Source organism: Eubalaena glacialis, chromosome 3 (genome assembly GCF_028564815.1).
Source record: "Eubalaena glacialis isolate mEubGla1 chromosome 3, mEubGla1.1.hap2.+ XY, whole genome shotgun sequence".
Classification (NCBI taxonomy): domain Eukaryota; kingdom Metazoa; phylum Chordata; class Mammalia; order Artiodactyla; family Balaenidae; genus Eubalaena; species Eubalaena glacialis.
The window spans coordinates 58,578,275-58,593,996 of NC_083718.1; the positions used below are offsets into that span (position 1 = coordinate 58,578,275).

Below are 15,722 nucleotides of genomic sequence, written 5' to 3' on the forward strand. Positions count from 1 at the left end.
TTTACCAATTTTCCAGTGGTAATGGAAGGTAAGTTTCAGGATACCTCAGCCCCTTGTCGTCAAACCCCTCTTTGGTGTTTCTTTTTAGACAGAAGATCTGTATTAGCAGAGCCCTGAATATATATACCAATTTCCAGAGATTTCCAATTGAAGAAGTACTATAGGTGATTCTTTATCCCTTTTTTTTTTTCCCTAATCCCGTATATTTGTTACTGAAAATACAGCAGAAAACCTTGCAGTTCCAGTGCTGTCTCTCCCATACACATTGTGCAGCTATTTTTGTGTTGATTTTCAGGCCCACAATACAGGTGGGCAAAATGCAGGTGACAAGGAAGTGAGCTATATGGTTGGAAGCTTGGTGACATGCTTTGTCCTGCAGGTTATCCAGCCATCTCAGAAGCCAGGGGCTATGAGCACCCCTCAAACTTCCATCAGCCAGTCATCAGTACCCACCCCACCCCATGCTTACACAGGCCCCAACCCTGGGCTGGTCTCCTCTTGTGCGATAAGTGCACGAATGGGCCGTCCGAATGTTCTCGAATTTTCTCCCAGTGTTCGCTTCTTTCTGTCCAGGACATGCTCCCCGCTGTAGCCATGAGGGCGGATCTTCAACTCCACAAAAGGAATGGAGAATTCATGTCCTTTCCATGGCTCCCAGTTCACCCCCTACATTAAATAAATAAGTAAACAAATTAAATAACTAACTAAATAAAACAAATAAATAAGCCAACATCAAGAAGAGGCACCTGGGAGAGGGTGGGGTGGATTATGGTACCAAAGAGTGTTTCTTTGCCAGGGAAACTACTCCGTCTCTGCTTAGGGGAGAGACTGGGGTATATATAAAGGAAGTGAGACAGGAATCTAGAAGCGTGCTCCCTCTGCTGGGCAGCTGAGGTTAGACAGGCTGACAATTTGGAAGCCCCCTGCGGTTGGAGGATGGGGGGGTGTGAGCCCAGGAGGCGGGCGAGGCCAGAGGAGCAACAAAGGTAACACGGGGTCAACCTGGCCAGCAATGATCAAATTATCTTTGCTTCATTCTTTTCCTTTACAAAAAATTAAAGGCAACAGTAAACATATTAATTGGCCAATTGTGGAAAATCATTTTCAATTTAGACTGTTTAGATATTAGCTCTGGGGTAATAAATAGCCTGCTGAAAACTAAATTTCATTTTACGACTTTTGACTGGTGAGCACAATAATATTTAATTCACTTAATAACCTTGCAACCTGGCCAATAAAGAGCCCAAGTGACCAATTTTATGTATTTTAATTTGTGAGGTAAATAATAAACAAGAAGCTAAATGCCTTGCAGACTGTGAAAAGCACATTAACCAGATGAATGTCTTTTATTAGCAAATATGGGGATGGTTTAGGGCATGCTGGCTGCTCATTTCAAATATTTGATCTCTGATCACAGGCTTCCCTGAGTCAGCCCACATGCTGCCACCATGATTCATGGGCACACCCTCCATGGCTCCCCTGGGGACAAATTTCTTCTTCCCTTTGAAAAATTACATAAGGACTAGGAGTCCCTGCTGCCTGGTTAGGACCAAAGGAATCAAAATGTACCTGGACTTTAGATGTACTCATATTTAATCATATTGGTACAATATGTATGAGTTCTGGGGAGAGGTGGCTTCCTGAAGGCTAGGATCAAGATCCAGGATGGGAAATGCGAAACCCAGGAAGGGGAGAGTTCATGGAGGGGATGGATTCATGATGAGTAGGAACAAAGATGCAATTTTTAAGAAGCTGTGAGGGAGCAGGCAGGAGATGCCTGGAAGCTGGCGAGGAATCTAGATGATGTTCACGGGGCAAGAGGATTCAAGAAATCACTGATTGGAAAGTTGCAGAGCAAGGGAGGGGTGAGGAGCCCTCGCCAACTCTTGGCCCTGTGTGCCCACTCCTGAAGTGGAGAAACTGATTTAGCACAACGCTCTGGGCAGACTTTGGGTGGCTCTGGATGAAGTGGATCCAAGGGTGGGTCTGACATAAGACAGGAAACTTTGTTTTCCCCATGATCAAAGGACTGAGAAAAATAGCTCTGGTTTAGCTCTGGATGAACGACTAGAAAGAATTCTGAAGTGTCTGTTATGGATAAAATGTTTGTGCCCCTCCCCTGCCAAACTGCATATGTTGAAGCCCTGACCCACAACATGACGGTATTTGGAGATGGCGCCTTTGGGAGGTAATTAGGGTTAGATGACGTCATGAGGGTAGGTCAACCACGGTGGGATCAGTGCCCTTATAAGAAGAGAAGGACAGACCAGAGCTCTCTCTCTCTCCACTATGTGAGGATGCTGTGAACAGGTGGCCATCCACAAGCCAGAAAGAGCTCTCATCAGGAACTGAATCTGCTGGGAACTTGATCTTGGACTTCCCAGCCTCCAGAACCATGAGAAATAAATGTCTGTTGTCTAAGCCATGCCGGCTATATTATTTTGTTACAGCAGCTTGAGCTGACCAAGACAGTGGCCATGTGTGAACTCGTAAAGTGAGATGGTGTGGGACCCATATCATCTCTATTAAGCAGTGGGCAGCCTGAGTACCTCCCTGCACTGAGTAAGGGTGCAGCATTGGTGGGAATGTAGAGTGGGGAGGGGCTGCAGCAGATGAGCAGGGAGGGCCTTGACCTCAAGGCCATGGAGCCTGGAGAAGAAGCCTTACTGCCCTGACTGCTGGCATCAGAAGGAGAGGGTCAGCCAAACCAGTCTGGAGGGTGTCACTCTAGGAACACAATCTGGGAAAAGCCTGGGACAAAAAAGATGTTCACCTGTCACCTACCTCACTATGCTTGGTCTCCCCGTATCTGCCATTAGGGTTGGCCAAGTGGCAGTTCTTGTACCACCAGCCGCCATGATGCGTCAGGGCACAGTTGCTGAGGGCGATATCATTGTCTCTGTCAAAGGTTGTAAACTTCCATCCATTGTGGTAAGTAAGAGCGTCCCCTGCAGGAGAGAAGAGATGAGAGGGGAGAGCCCAAGTTTCACCCCTGAGGGCGTGATCAAACTCTGGCCTGAAAGAGGACTGGGGGCAGGAAAACCTCCAGGCATGAAAACGCCAGGGATCCAGTCAGGCCACAAGGAGCCACTCTTTTCTCAGAATCGCCAAGATACGGATGAACAGATTCTCTTTCCTGGCTTGTCACCCAAACTTCAGGCCTGTTTCTCCAATAGCTTTAAAAGCATTTTCACTTAGAGGCTTCACAGTAAAATATCCAAACAACCAAAACCAAACTCCTCGACACTCCCCACAGTACCTGACCACCCTCACACAACTAACCCCCTTTCTGTGCTCCTGTCTCTGCTTCAGCCTCCTCCCAGTCACCCAGACTGGGTACCCCCGAGCCACATTTGACAATCCTGTGTACCCCATTATCGAGCCCTTCCTTCTGCAGATCACTCCTATACACCCCTGCACCCACAGCTGCCACCCTGGGCTGTTCTCATCTCTCTCCAGGCCTGTGTTAATACAACAGCCTTCCTAGCTCTTCCGAAGCTTAAGCGTCCATTTTCATCATCTCAGGCCTACTTCCTCCCACATGGAGTGAATTACTCCTCCTGGCTTTTCAGGCCTGTAACTTGGCTGTACCCTTTGCACAGTCTCATAGCCCACTATCCCCACAGGCGCCCTCCACGTGTGAAGTGGACGCATCCATCTTCCATGCCTCTGCTCACCTGTTCCTCTCTGCCCTTCATCACTCCAAATCCTCACCATTCCTCAAAACCAGCTCAACCCCACTCCTGAGGAAGATTCTCCTTATTAATCCTCCCACACGCCCTCTTAACACACACACCTGAACTTCTAGAGCCCTTCTGGGCACATAGGTACAATTAAGCGCTTCGTTAATCCTATCTAGAAATCTGCCTTAATTATTTTACTTGTATTCTACTATTTCCCCCATCACATTTGTCATCCTTTTATAAGTTTACTTTTTAATTCAGCTCATAAAAGGCAATAAGGGCTCATATGAATCCTAAGCTTAATCAAGTTCTGTTCCTACAATAACAATACTTCCATTTAATCTGATCTCTGAGTTACCCATCACCTTCACATATACATTCTCATTTGATGCCCACAACAAGCCTGAGGGGTGGGTCAGGCAGCTCTTAATCCCATAAGGAAACAAACTCACAGAGGTTAGACTCTAGGAATTTGTCACGGTCCCACAGTCCACAAGCAGCAGAGCCAGGACTCATATCTCCGACCTGAGATTCCAAGCCCAGAGTTCCTTCTGAGACACCGATTCACAGGAAGCGTCCTTATTTCAACAGCAGGCTTCGATTATGCCTAACAAGGACAAGCTGTCTCTGACCATCTACAGCAATGGTTCTCAAAGTGGACCTTGGACCGGCAGCAGCTACAGCACCTGGAACTTGTTAGAAATGCACGGTCCCAGGTCCACCCCAGACCTACAAAACCAGAAACTCCACGGTCATACCCTGCAGTCTGTGCTTCAACAAGCCCTTCAGATGACAGCAAGCCCTTCTGATGCCAGCTAAAGCTTGAGAACTTTTGTCCTGCAACCTCATTCATTCATTCAGAAAACGTCAGGTATGCCTGCTATGGCCCAGCACCATGCTAGCCCCTGGGAATACAAACAGTGCTCCTTGTTCTCAAGAACTTGGCTGCAGGTGGCTGGGGACAGATATACAGTTGACAACACATTGTGTAAAGGGAAGGTCCCAGTTTGACCCTCTGATCTGGGAGATCAAACAGTGGCTCCTTCATGCCTCACCTAAGACACAGCAAAACCTCTGCCCGCATTCATTCTCTCCAATCAAAGAAGGGCAAATTGTCACATCTATTCATAGACATTTCCCCCTCTCCTCAGATTCCCTGCAGACAGTTCCCTACAGCTCCAAATACCACACAATGGTTCCCTTAGCAACAATTACCTGACCTGCACATAAAGTTCCCAGAGCTGTTTTCTAAGAATCTGTGCACAGGCTATGTCTTAAAGGTCTCTTTGTGGTTATCTAACCTTGGGCATTGGGATAAAGAAAGGTGAAGCAGGTTGTGGCCTGAGTGTGAGAGTTTTTTCCCCCGCAGATGGGTTTTCTACCTTCTAGAAACTGAAGCCACACTTACGTTCTGAGTATAGATAGTGAGTGTTCTCATAAATCAAAAACTAATTTTCCTTTGGTCATCAGGCCCTGGCCAAGACAGTATTCTGATTTATTAAGCTTATCTCCTCAAGAAAGATAAAGTAGAAAAGCCAATGGTGGTTAGACTCCCCGCCCCTGCTGGAGTTTTAGGAGAAAACACTGATGAGAGATACGTGCCCCACTTCTAGTCTAATGGCTTTGGGTGGGAGCTCATTCTTCTCGGGTGGTGGGTGGGAGGAGTTGGTGGCAGGCCCATAAGAGGTCTGAACCCAAGCCCAGGACGGGGCTGCTGAGCTGGTCAGCACCCATCTCATCAAAGTATCACTCTGGGGCCAACTCTTCTCCTCTAGTACTAGGAAAGATGACCTAGGCAGCTGAGCCATCTCAGACCAGAAAAAGCTGTTAACATCATTTCCCCTTTAAATCACACACAGACACAGGACCACATGTCTGGATCTTAAACATCTTCTACCCTGGGACCAGGAATTGGCCAATGAAAGAGTGATCTGTACCATCGCTAGCTTTCTCTTTTGTCCATGTGTTCAACAATGTTTTCTTTCTAAGTGCCAGTACTTAAAAATCCACTTCAAAGCTAGGAAGGCACTGGCATTTGGGGTGGAACAATCCTTCACTGTGGGTATTTGGCATCCCTGGCCCCAGCCCACTGAATGCTGGTAGAGTTCCTCAGTCTACCAGCACATTTCTAAGTGCCCCCAGGGGGTGGGCCATCCCTGCTTGAGCAGCTCTGAGTCTCCCGGCAAGTGGGACTTGAAATCAGCTGCAAATGACTGGTTAGCCCACAGAAGGCCTTCTGCACCACCCCAAATGTCTAGCTATTTATGTTTTCATTATAATCTCCAAATGGATGAATAGCAGCCTCTTGAAGGTAGAGTTCATAGACTGTCCTACCTGTCTCACTCCAAGGTTCAGAATCAGAAAGTCAATTGACATGGGCTTACCTTGCTGGAGTTTCCTTTGGGGAGGAATAATGGGCTTTTTGATTTGACTTCAGTGGAAGCAAAAGTTGAGGGCCCACCTGGACAGTCTGAGTAGGGGAAGAGTCTGAAACCTCACCTTCCCACCAGAGCTGTACACCTCTAGTTCCAAAAAGAGCTATAACAGGGTTAAAAGCTGGGGAGAGCTGGCACATGCCTGGAGATATCAGAATGTTCACTTTCTATTTGAATGCCATGTCCTCTAAACAGTACCTCATCATCTAGGACATGAGTACCCAGAAGCTTCCTAACTTTCCAAATCCTCCTCGGGGACCGATCAGCACATATAAGGAAAGCTAAAACTCCACTAACCCCGCCGCTGTAATTCCGAATTTAAAAATAAGAATGATAGTACACAGGGGAAGACTAGACTGTTGTCTAAATGCTGCATGAGTTCAAAGTCTCTCAAGGCTTCCTATTAAAACACACATCCTCCACTGACCAGCACTGTTGGCCTGAACAACCTTAGAATGGGAATTATACCCTAATCACAGTTAAAATGCAAATAGAGTCCCTGGGAGGAGAATCACAGTAATTCACAAATATGTTGACTCCTTTTCTCTCATTTTTCTCATTAGCATCAGTTCATTTACCTGATTAAGACAGGCCTCAGAAAAGGTACATCTGAATAATAGAGGGAAGGGGACTGGGTAGCCTGGGAGGGCAGTCCTGAGTGAGGTCCCCAGCATAAGTCCCGTGAGGGCAGTGGGTTTCAGGGAGAGATGTGGGCACAGGTGCCAAAGGGAAACAGCCCAACCCCATATCCTGTCTGCAGAAGGTTCCATGAATGGAGTCTCTGAAGACTGGGATTCTTCAGCCTGAGAAAGGAAGGCTGACTGATCACGATGGTCAAGACTGAATGGTACTGGGAAGAAAAGGGATGACCAGATATTTGCCATGTGAGCAGGAGGAGGCCCGAGGGGTCTGATGAAATAAAGTTCATATTTTATAGCAAGACAAGAAAATTTTTAAATAAAATTTTTCTTTGCCCGTTTGGGCCTCTTCCCTCCCCTTTAGTGTGTACCATGCATCTGGGTTAACCAGACTTCCTTAGGAGATGACACTCCCTCTTAATCTCATCAAGGGGCCATCATGACCCATGACCCACTACTTTGTACATGTAGATCTGGATTGTGTGAACTGTCAACAATACATCATTTGACATATAACCCTTTGTCTCAAAAACTTATATAACTGTGCTTTGACCTCTAACAGGTAGAAGAGTTCTCAGAGCTTTCTGAAAGACTGCCTCCTTTCTTAAAATCCTCAGGTTGGCTTGAATAAAATTTTCCATTTCTTTCTTAGATCAACTACTGATTACTTTATTTCACTGACAAGTCTAAGGGAGATTGTAACATTCACACTCCTTCCACCTACTGGCTGGGAGAGCCAATGTGATCTGATCTTAGCTACGGCTGGGGGGAGGGGGAGGGTAGGCAGCGTGCTTAGTCCTACAAGAGGGCATCTTTAAATTAAATCCCCCTCATTCGATTAATATGGTTATAATCATCTGAATGTCCATCTGTGTTTCCCAATTGCATTTTAACTGGCTTTTTTCTATGCCTGACTTGCGTGTTTTATATATATTTTTTAAATTAATTTATTTTTATTTTTGGCTGTGTTGGGTCTTCGTTTCTGTGCGAGGGCTTTCTCCAGTTGCGGCGAGTGGGGGCCACTCTTCATCGCAGTGCGCGGGCCTCTCACTGTCGCGGCCTCTCCCGTTGCAGAGCACGGGCTCCAGATGCGCGGGCTCAGGAGTTGTGGCTCACGGGCTTAGTTGCTCCGTGGCATGTGGGATCTTCCCAGACCAGGGCTCGAACCCGTGTCCCCTGCATTGGCAGGCAGATTCTTAACCACTGCGCCACCAGGGAAGCCCTCATGTTTTATATTATACTTTGTACAATGTAAAACGGTTGCCAGCCTTTTTCCAGCCTATGGAGACCAGGATCAGCAAGGAAAGAAGGGACAGCACCCAAAGCAGTGCAGACTCTTCTAGCTGCAGTGGCTTTTCTCCCAAAGACTGTTTTTCCCTGAATCAATTCTTTGCACACTTTCTCCCACCCCCAACCCCTACTCGGGACCCTTGAAATGTACCCCGTGTCTGTCGCCCAAACTCCTCATACTCTGGTAGGTTCCTACCCCTCCCGCTTTGTCTCCTCCCATGTTACCATGTCACCAAACTCACCTCTTCACTGACCCTCTGAAAGCTATTTTGGGCCTCAGATTCTATTCTTTACAATATAAAACACCCATAAGATTATCTAGAAAGGTCGTACTAGCAGGATCATCTTTCAAACTCACCTACTCTGTACCAGGCTCCACACTAAGCACTGGGAAACAAGAGCAAGTGCAAAATTCATGTGATTTTTTTAAAAAATTAAATTACAAGACCTGAAAGAAATTTTGCATCAGTAGTTGGCCACTTCCAGTCATGGCCCCAGACACTCAGGGGTGTCTGTTCACAGCCCTCCACCATCAGGGGGTTCTCAAGTAGACACTTTTGAGAACGTCTGCAGGCTTCAAGGGTACACCCCAATTTCCTTGTGTCTGCTCAGCCTTTGCTCACCCCTGGACTCCCCCAGGCCTGGAGAGCCCCCCGCCCCCTTTCCTCCTATCTGAAAGTTCTAGCCTTTCAAACCCAACTCCAGCCCACTGTCCCGCAGGGAGCTTCTGGCAATCCCTTCGGTCCTCAATGTACCCACCTCTCCACACTCCTGTAGCTCTCTATTCTCCTTACCACTTATTTGACTCTTTGCAGAAGTTGCCTTATATTATTATTTATCTATTTACGTGTGCGTCTAAGGGGAGAGACCATGTCTTACACAGTCAGTCGATTTGGCTCGTAACACATTCCTACATAGTTCCACCAAAGTCAAAAACATGCTAAGTCAAACACCAGACTTACTTGTTAGGGTTTAAAGACCATAAATACAGGTTTAAAGTATACTAGTAAAACAACCACGCCTTGTCTCTTAAAGAAAATACTCAGTGATATAATTCCAGTATTTCTGTCACGCTGCTTAATTTTGTTCTTTTCCTTCACAACTGAACACACCATCAACTGGCTTAAATCCAGTGAGCAGCTAACATTCCCCTACTTTCAGCTGAACTGCTCATTTCTGTGTTGTCACAGTTGTGTGGCGTTAATGAGACCTATACTTCTTATTGTTTGAATCAGCACTTTCATTCTTCTGTCTTTACTTATGGCAAAGTGCCACAAAATATTTAAATAATACACGCACACATACTGCTATGCAAGAATGGCAGTCACACTGCTGAAGCCGAATGAGTGGTGGGCAGACACCATGAAATCTCTCAGAATGTGGGTTCATCAGCTAACGTACAACAGCCCGAATTGGGGGAGTACAAGAGGAGGGATTTTACTGGTGGGGGATCAGTGTGTAATGTACAGAAGTTCCAATTTTATGATAGTCAAAGACTGCTTCAACGATTCTGTTTAATCCCCTGCAGGGAGCAGGGCCTCACTTGTCAGTGAGGACAATTCACCTTCACAGAACAATATTCTATCCCCCCGAGACCCATGGCAGGTGGCCGACCAATCCTCAGACACACAGAGCAGGAGACCCCAGCAGGAAGGACACGTTTTGCCTTACCTGCTGTGCCTCTGTATTTCCCAACCGTCAGCCTGTACCGCTCCTTGCTGGAGGCTACTCGGAAGGAGTCATATATGGCATAGGCAGATTCGCTGGCAGTCTGTAAGTCCACTCTCACCTCATAGCGGGTGGGCGTGCCTGTGGTGAGGTTGTGTAGCTTGTCGAGTCCTAAGAATCAGGAATGGAATTCCAGTAACCAATCAACCAGTGTGTGAGCACCCACCAGTGGCATCGGAGACTTTCAGCCCGCAAAGCTGCCTTAGCCTTTACTTCCTCTGCTAATGGGGGCCTTCCCTACACCACCTCTTCTGGGGGGCTCATTTTCTCATCCCATTATGTCTTTGGCACAGTCACGCTTCTGAGTGTGGAAGCCACATCCTCTGGGAGGGAGCGGAGGGGTTAATCGTGGGATGAATCTGCCCCCACTGACTCCTTCTCTCTCAAGCAGAAGCTGTTCTATCTATCATCCGCTTATCTCACCAAGTGGGAGAGGAGATCACCTACTGACCCTAAGGTCACCGAAGGGATTTTTGTACCAAGCAAACCACAAACATCATCTATTCTATCAGACGCTGAGTATCCAGATTATGATTTTTTAATTCTTCATTTCCCAGTTGATGCTTTTGGCTATTTCATTCTCTACGAACATCTGCTCCAGAACAGAGCAGACGTAAAAGGGAAAAAACAGTGCCATAACGACTGGCATTACTAGAATTTCAGGGACTTGTAGGACCTCCCAGTGAGAACCCAGAGTCCCGATCAATCAACTATTTTTCTCCTCGTGTGGTTTCTGAAAGGTTCAGGCTGCAGGCAGATTGTGCGGGCCTTAGATGCAGCACAAAGCCCACCCGTGACAGTCCCACCCTCTCACATGCCCAGAGCACACGAGAACCTTCCCAGCGACACGGCCACACCAACGCCCTTGTCGGCAGGTTCCTCAGAAAGTCCCTGTCGCTTGGAGCTCTGCCTGAACATGGTGAGCTTCCTCAAGCTGCCTGACCAGCTTTTCAGCGGGGAATCTCCCCTTTGCACCTCAGCCTTTATGGATGCTCAAAGGTCATACCAAGCCAGAACTCCCTCATGGGGTCCCCGAAGCCTTCCACGTAGGTCCGCCAGCGCTTGAAGAAATCCAGCTGCCCCGTGTTCCGCCTCTGGAAGACCTGAAGAGGGAGATGGACGTTCCCCTCTGACACACCTGAACAGACGCGGCTGAGTGACAGAGGGCAGCACCGTGGACGGGGGCTGCCCTGAGGATGGGCAGAGGGGACAGAAGGTAAAACTGACAGATGTGGCGATCGACTGGAAGTGGAGCTGAGAGACAGGAGGATGCCGAGACCGCCTCTCGTGGTTTGGGCTCGCAGCGCTGAGGGCAATTCACTCAGCCGATCGCTGGGAAAGGGGCTGTGAGAGAGGACAGTTTCCGTAAGTGCAGCAGAGCTCATCTGGGGACCTGGTAAGTGTGAGTGACTTCTGAGGTATCCTGGTGAACGAAGATGCCACAGGAACCACTGAATATAAGGGCTGGAGTTCTCAGGAGAGAGCCAGGCTGGACTTAGAAGGTGACTGTGTATCTGAGACGGTGCTGGGTGCTCAGCAAGTCCCCTTTCACTCTCCTCACCCACGGAACACAGGGAGACTTTCTTTTTCAGCCTTTCTTGCAGTTACGCTGGAACCATATGACTTGTTCCAACCACAGGCCTGTAAGCGGGAGCATAGCTTATGGGCTGGGGGTCTCCACACTCTCTCTTCCATTGCCCTGGGCCACGGTGCCCCGGTGAAGCCCACATGATGACAGGGCAGGGCCACAGGCTGTAATCAGCCTGAATTCCTGAGTCACCGCTTAGAAGTGACTGCACATGTGAGAAAAAACCTTTTATGGGTTAAATAATTGAAATTTGGGGTTGGTTTGCTACTGCAGCATAGCCCATTCCATCCTAACGAACATGGAAAGCCACCAGGACATAGAGAGGAAGATGAAGCCACTGGAAGGATGAGACCACCCGGGAAGAAAACAGGAACTGAAAAGAGAAAGTGGCCTAGAATGAAGCCTTGCAGACCCCAAGATATAAGAGCCACACACACAGCAGGATAAGTTCATTAAGGAGAAAGAGGAGCCACTAGTGATGTGAAGGACCACAGGGAAAATGTGGAATCAGAAAGGCCGCTGGAGAAAGGTGTGCTCAATAGTGTCAAATGCTGGTGAGAAGTCAGGGAGCATGAGGTCCAAACCGTCCACAGAATCTGGTGACAGGGAATCGCCAGTGACTTGAGCAAAGGCTGTGCTAGTGAGCGACAGGAGCGGAAGGCAAACCGGACCGGGCTGAAGAGTGAGTGAGAAGGGACGACGTGGAAACGGAGGTGGGACTGTTTCATGAGAGTACAGGCTGCTTTCTTTCCAAAACTTCCTCGATCTGAGGAAGGGAGGCAGTTCCAGTCAGGGTACATTGGATTCTTTTCTATGAAGTAAACCTAAAAAGTACCTAAAAGCTAAACACACTTAGGTATGCTAATTCCTCCTGGCCTTGAGAGCCATGCTAGACACCATCCTAGCTGACTTCACAAATGAGTCGGGAACTCCCCAAGGCTGGAGTGGCATTTTCCTCTCCGCCTACTTTCCTTCATGTTCATTCAAAAGCAGACGCCCAGCACAAAATCCAATCCCCCTCCTTTCCACCATGCTTCACACCACCACGTGCCTTGAAGTCAAGCACGTTATCTTGAATCTGATGAGGTAAACCTCCTGATACTTGAGCATTCTTGACACTTTTCTCTGGGAAGAGACGGGGAGGGAGGAGAGAGCAGCTTGCCCACAACAATGCCCAGAGCTCCGAGGGGGAGCTCACCGCCAGCTCCTGAAGCACCAATCCCTGTCTGCTGGCCCAGGAGGCACTGAACGAAGGCGGCAATGGGTGGGAGTCCTGGCAGAGGGTTGGCGAGTCCATCATTTCTATTCCTGAGCCTCAGTCAGCTTGTTGCCCAACAGGTTAGAAGCGGGAAGGAGGTGTCTACCTCAGAGGTGCTGGGAGGACTCATGAGACAGGATGCGTGTAAAGGATACGGAGCCTCTGAGCAGAACTTAGGGATGGTCATGGAGAACAATGACCCACTGCACTAACACTGCTGTTCCCTTTCCCATCTTTTCACGTGTCCGTCTTTTAGAGACGTCCCCTTCCTTTTCTGGCTTCCTTCGTTTCTTTTTTCATTTATTCACTTGTGTAACAATCACTTGTTGAGCATTTGTTAAGGGCTGAGTCCAGGGCAAGAATATACAATGCCATTTTACAGATGTGAAAGTTCAGAAAAGCAAACAGCCAGAGTCACACAGCTAACTATTCAGTGGCTGATGCAGCGATAAAACACTGCCTCCTCATCTTTCCATGAGAAAGTCTGAGAAAACCAGCTCTACGGACCCTGTTGTTCAAAAAGCATGTCATAAGATTCTGAGGCTAACTGTTAATTTCCTAGCACAGCACCTGGGACTACTCCTGTATCACCGACAGTGGAATCCTAGGGCAGATGTGGGCACCAATGTTTGGTTCCACACACCTTGCATCAAATTCCGTTCCCACTGATATAATTAGTTACACTATAAGGTCAGGCTCAAATCTGATCCTGTCCTCCTAGGACATAGGCTTTACAAAGGCATTTCGTCTCTATCTCTAATCAATGAACATAGTGCCCAAGCATTTTTTTACTTGTTTTTTTCTTTGTTTGTTTTACTAATGCTTCAGCTTGGCTAGGGAAACTCCAAAAAAAATGGTTCTGATGCTCTTGGCGTCACTATTTAGACCCAGCTCTATGCTTACTAGCGGTGTCCTTGGGCAAGTTAGTTAACCTTGACAAGCCTCACTTCTCTAAACTATTAGATCAAGATGTTAATAGCCCATTTGCCATTCTCTTAAATCAAGGCTTCAGCAAGGTCATCAATCATGATAAATCATAAAGTATAGAGGCCAGAGTCTGGCACATACAGATATAATAAGTGATTATTATATCTCAATAAATGTTAGCTTGCATTTTATGATATCAGATTCCAAATGAACTGACCCACGGGGATCATTTGTACATCTTGATCAGTCAGCCTTAACTGACTCAATCAGAATCTAGTCTATTCCCTTCTACGAGGTGAAAATACCTTGTAATGAACTATCTGGGGTAACAAAAGCCCCTTAGCAAGTAAGTCTCAAAGGAGAAAAAAATCTCTTTCTGTCTGGTTCTGCACAACAGAGCTTCACTGCACTCTAGAACTTACTCACAGTTCTGAATGACTAAACCAAGAGGAAAAACTGAAAATCTCATTTAAATGCCTGTGGAAAGAGCCTCTCATGTAGTCCTTAGGACTTGCAAGACGGAAAACAAAGATGGAAATATTTGAGACACTTAAGTGTTCCCTGACGGTCTTCATTCCAGCCTCCCACCCATAGCCTCAGTTACCTCACGGCAGAGTTCTGGCCTGTTAATCAAACTGGGTTTCTGCTGCCTGGGATGGAGAAGAATCTCCTTAAAGGGATTTGAGAAGCTCAATTTATAAGAGCCGTGTATTCATATGATGATCATCTTTCAATGACAACAGACTTCTGAACCCCCCAAAACATGGAAACCGTCAGTAAAAGATTTGGTAGAGAAGTTTTCAGGACTCCATATATTTTCTGTAGTGTGGTAGCTTTGAGGAGAACCCTATAGAATTTCAGTTCATGTATTATCTTCAGGAGTCTGGGTGAGAAAACAAGACTTGGGAGGGGGTGGGGGACTGGCATTGGTTAGAACCCAGAGTGATTTTGTTATTTCTGGAACTGACGTCTGTGTTCCGGTAAAGGTCACTTGCATGGGCAAGATGTAGAAGGCAAGATCCTAGAGGTCAGGGATTTTTGTCTGTTTGGTTCACTGCTGGTTCTTGAGTATGTAAAACAGTACTTGACACATAGTAGGCACTCAATAAATATTTGTGGAAAAATCATGGGTACTCCCAGGCAGACAGACTAGCAGGTCCCTTTCAAAAGGTTGCCCTAGACACACATCTCCTGCCCTGTGTGAGGCTGGCTTTCAAAAAGGTCACACTGGACAGTACAAACATCCTGCCAATGGGCATCTATGGGCACAAAGGCAGGGAACTGGCTTCAAGCCTGAAGGGACAGAATGCTTAGAATTACAATGGTGCTGATGAGAAGCAGCAGGTACAGCCTTGTGAGTCTGGTCAGGTAGAAGGCCTCCCATGTTACATTCTGTTCCATTATTTTTATAAATCAATCAGGAATTTCCCCCATCCAATCCCATTACTGTGTTTCAGCCATCAGATGCAGCTGTGTGGATAATAAGTTTTCTTCTTTGCTGCTTATTAGATGGTATCATTTTATCCGTGGCTGCTCAAGTGTCTTTGGTTTTGCAGGCCCCTGAGCGAATGTGTAAATGAACATAGTTGGAGCTCTGTGAGATCATGCTTTCTCCTCCCCACAGTGAGTGGTGGAAGCACAGTGGGTAAGACTGCAGGCTGGTTTGGAGCAGTGAGAGCCTCTCTCTGTTCGGGTACAGAAAGAAGGGGGCGGGGGAGATGGAAAGATCAGATTGAAACTCTCAAAAGCAGCCATCATATAATTGGATCAGGCAGATGCAATCAAAGAAGGTACCATGTGGTTTAATGGCCCACAGAGAGTAAAACCTCCACACAGAAGAGGGACGGTCAGAACATTGCCAAGTTTCCTTCTCTCAGGTTTTAGCCTTTTGTATCAAAGTTCCAAAAGCCTTGCTTCTGTACTGTGGAGCCATGATACAGAACTTGGACAACGGCTCCAATTCAGAGGACTGAGCCCGCAAAGAGGCCATGTGTTTCCATCTTGGATGGCCTGAGATGACCCATTGGGAAGACCAATGACCCAGGAGGCTGGAGTCCTAAAATCTGGTCCCAACTTTGTTATTAACTAATGTGACTTAGCCAAGGCACTTCTCCTTTTGGGGTTCAATTTACCTATCTATAAAATGTGAACAATTATCTCTCTCACTTACTCTAT

General features: G+C 47.1%; 1 protein-coding gene across 1 annotated transcript in view; it reads right to left on the bottom strand.

Moving 5' to 3' along the window:
• Positions 1-465: 465 nt before the first annotated feature.
• The window catches only part of TNN (tenascin N), a 62,364-nt gene continuing 47,107 nt past the window's right edge, over positions 466-15,722 (bottom strand). The window contains exons 15-18 of the mRNA XM_061183780.1: positions 10,781-10,877; positions 9,718-9,885; positions 2,785-2,948; positions 466-666 (exon numbers count right to left, since the gene is read on the bottom strand). Coding sequence (XP_061039763.1) covers positions 466-666; positions 2,785-2,948; positions 9,718-9,885; positions 10,781-10,877 — 630 coding nt within the window. The remainder of the gene's footprint in view (positions 667-2,784; positions 2,949-9,717; positions 9,886-10,780; positions 10,878-15,722) is intronic.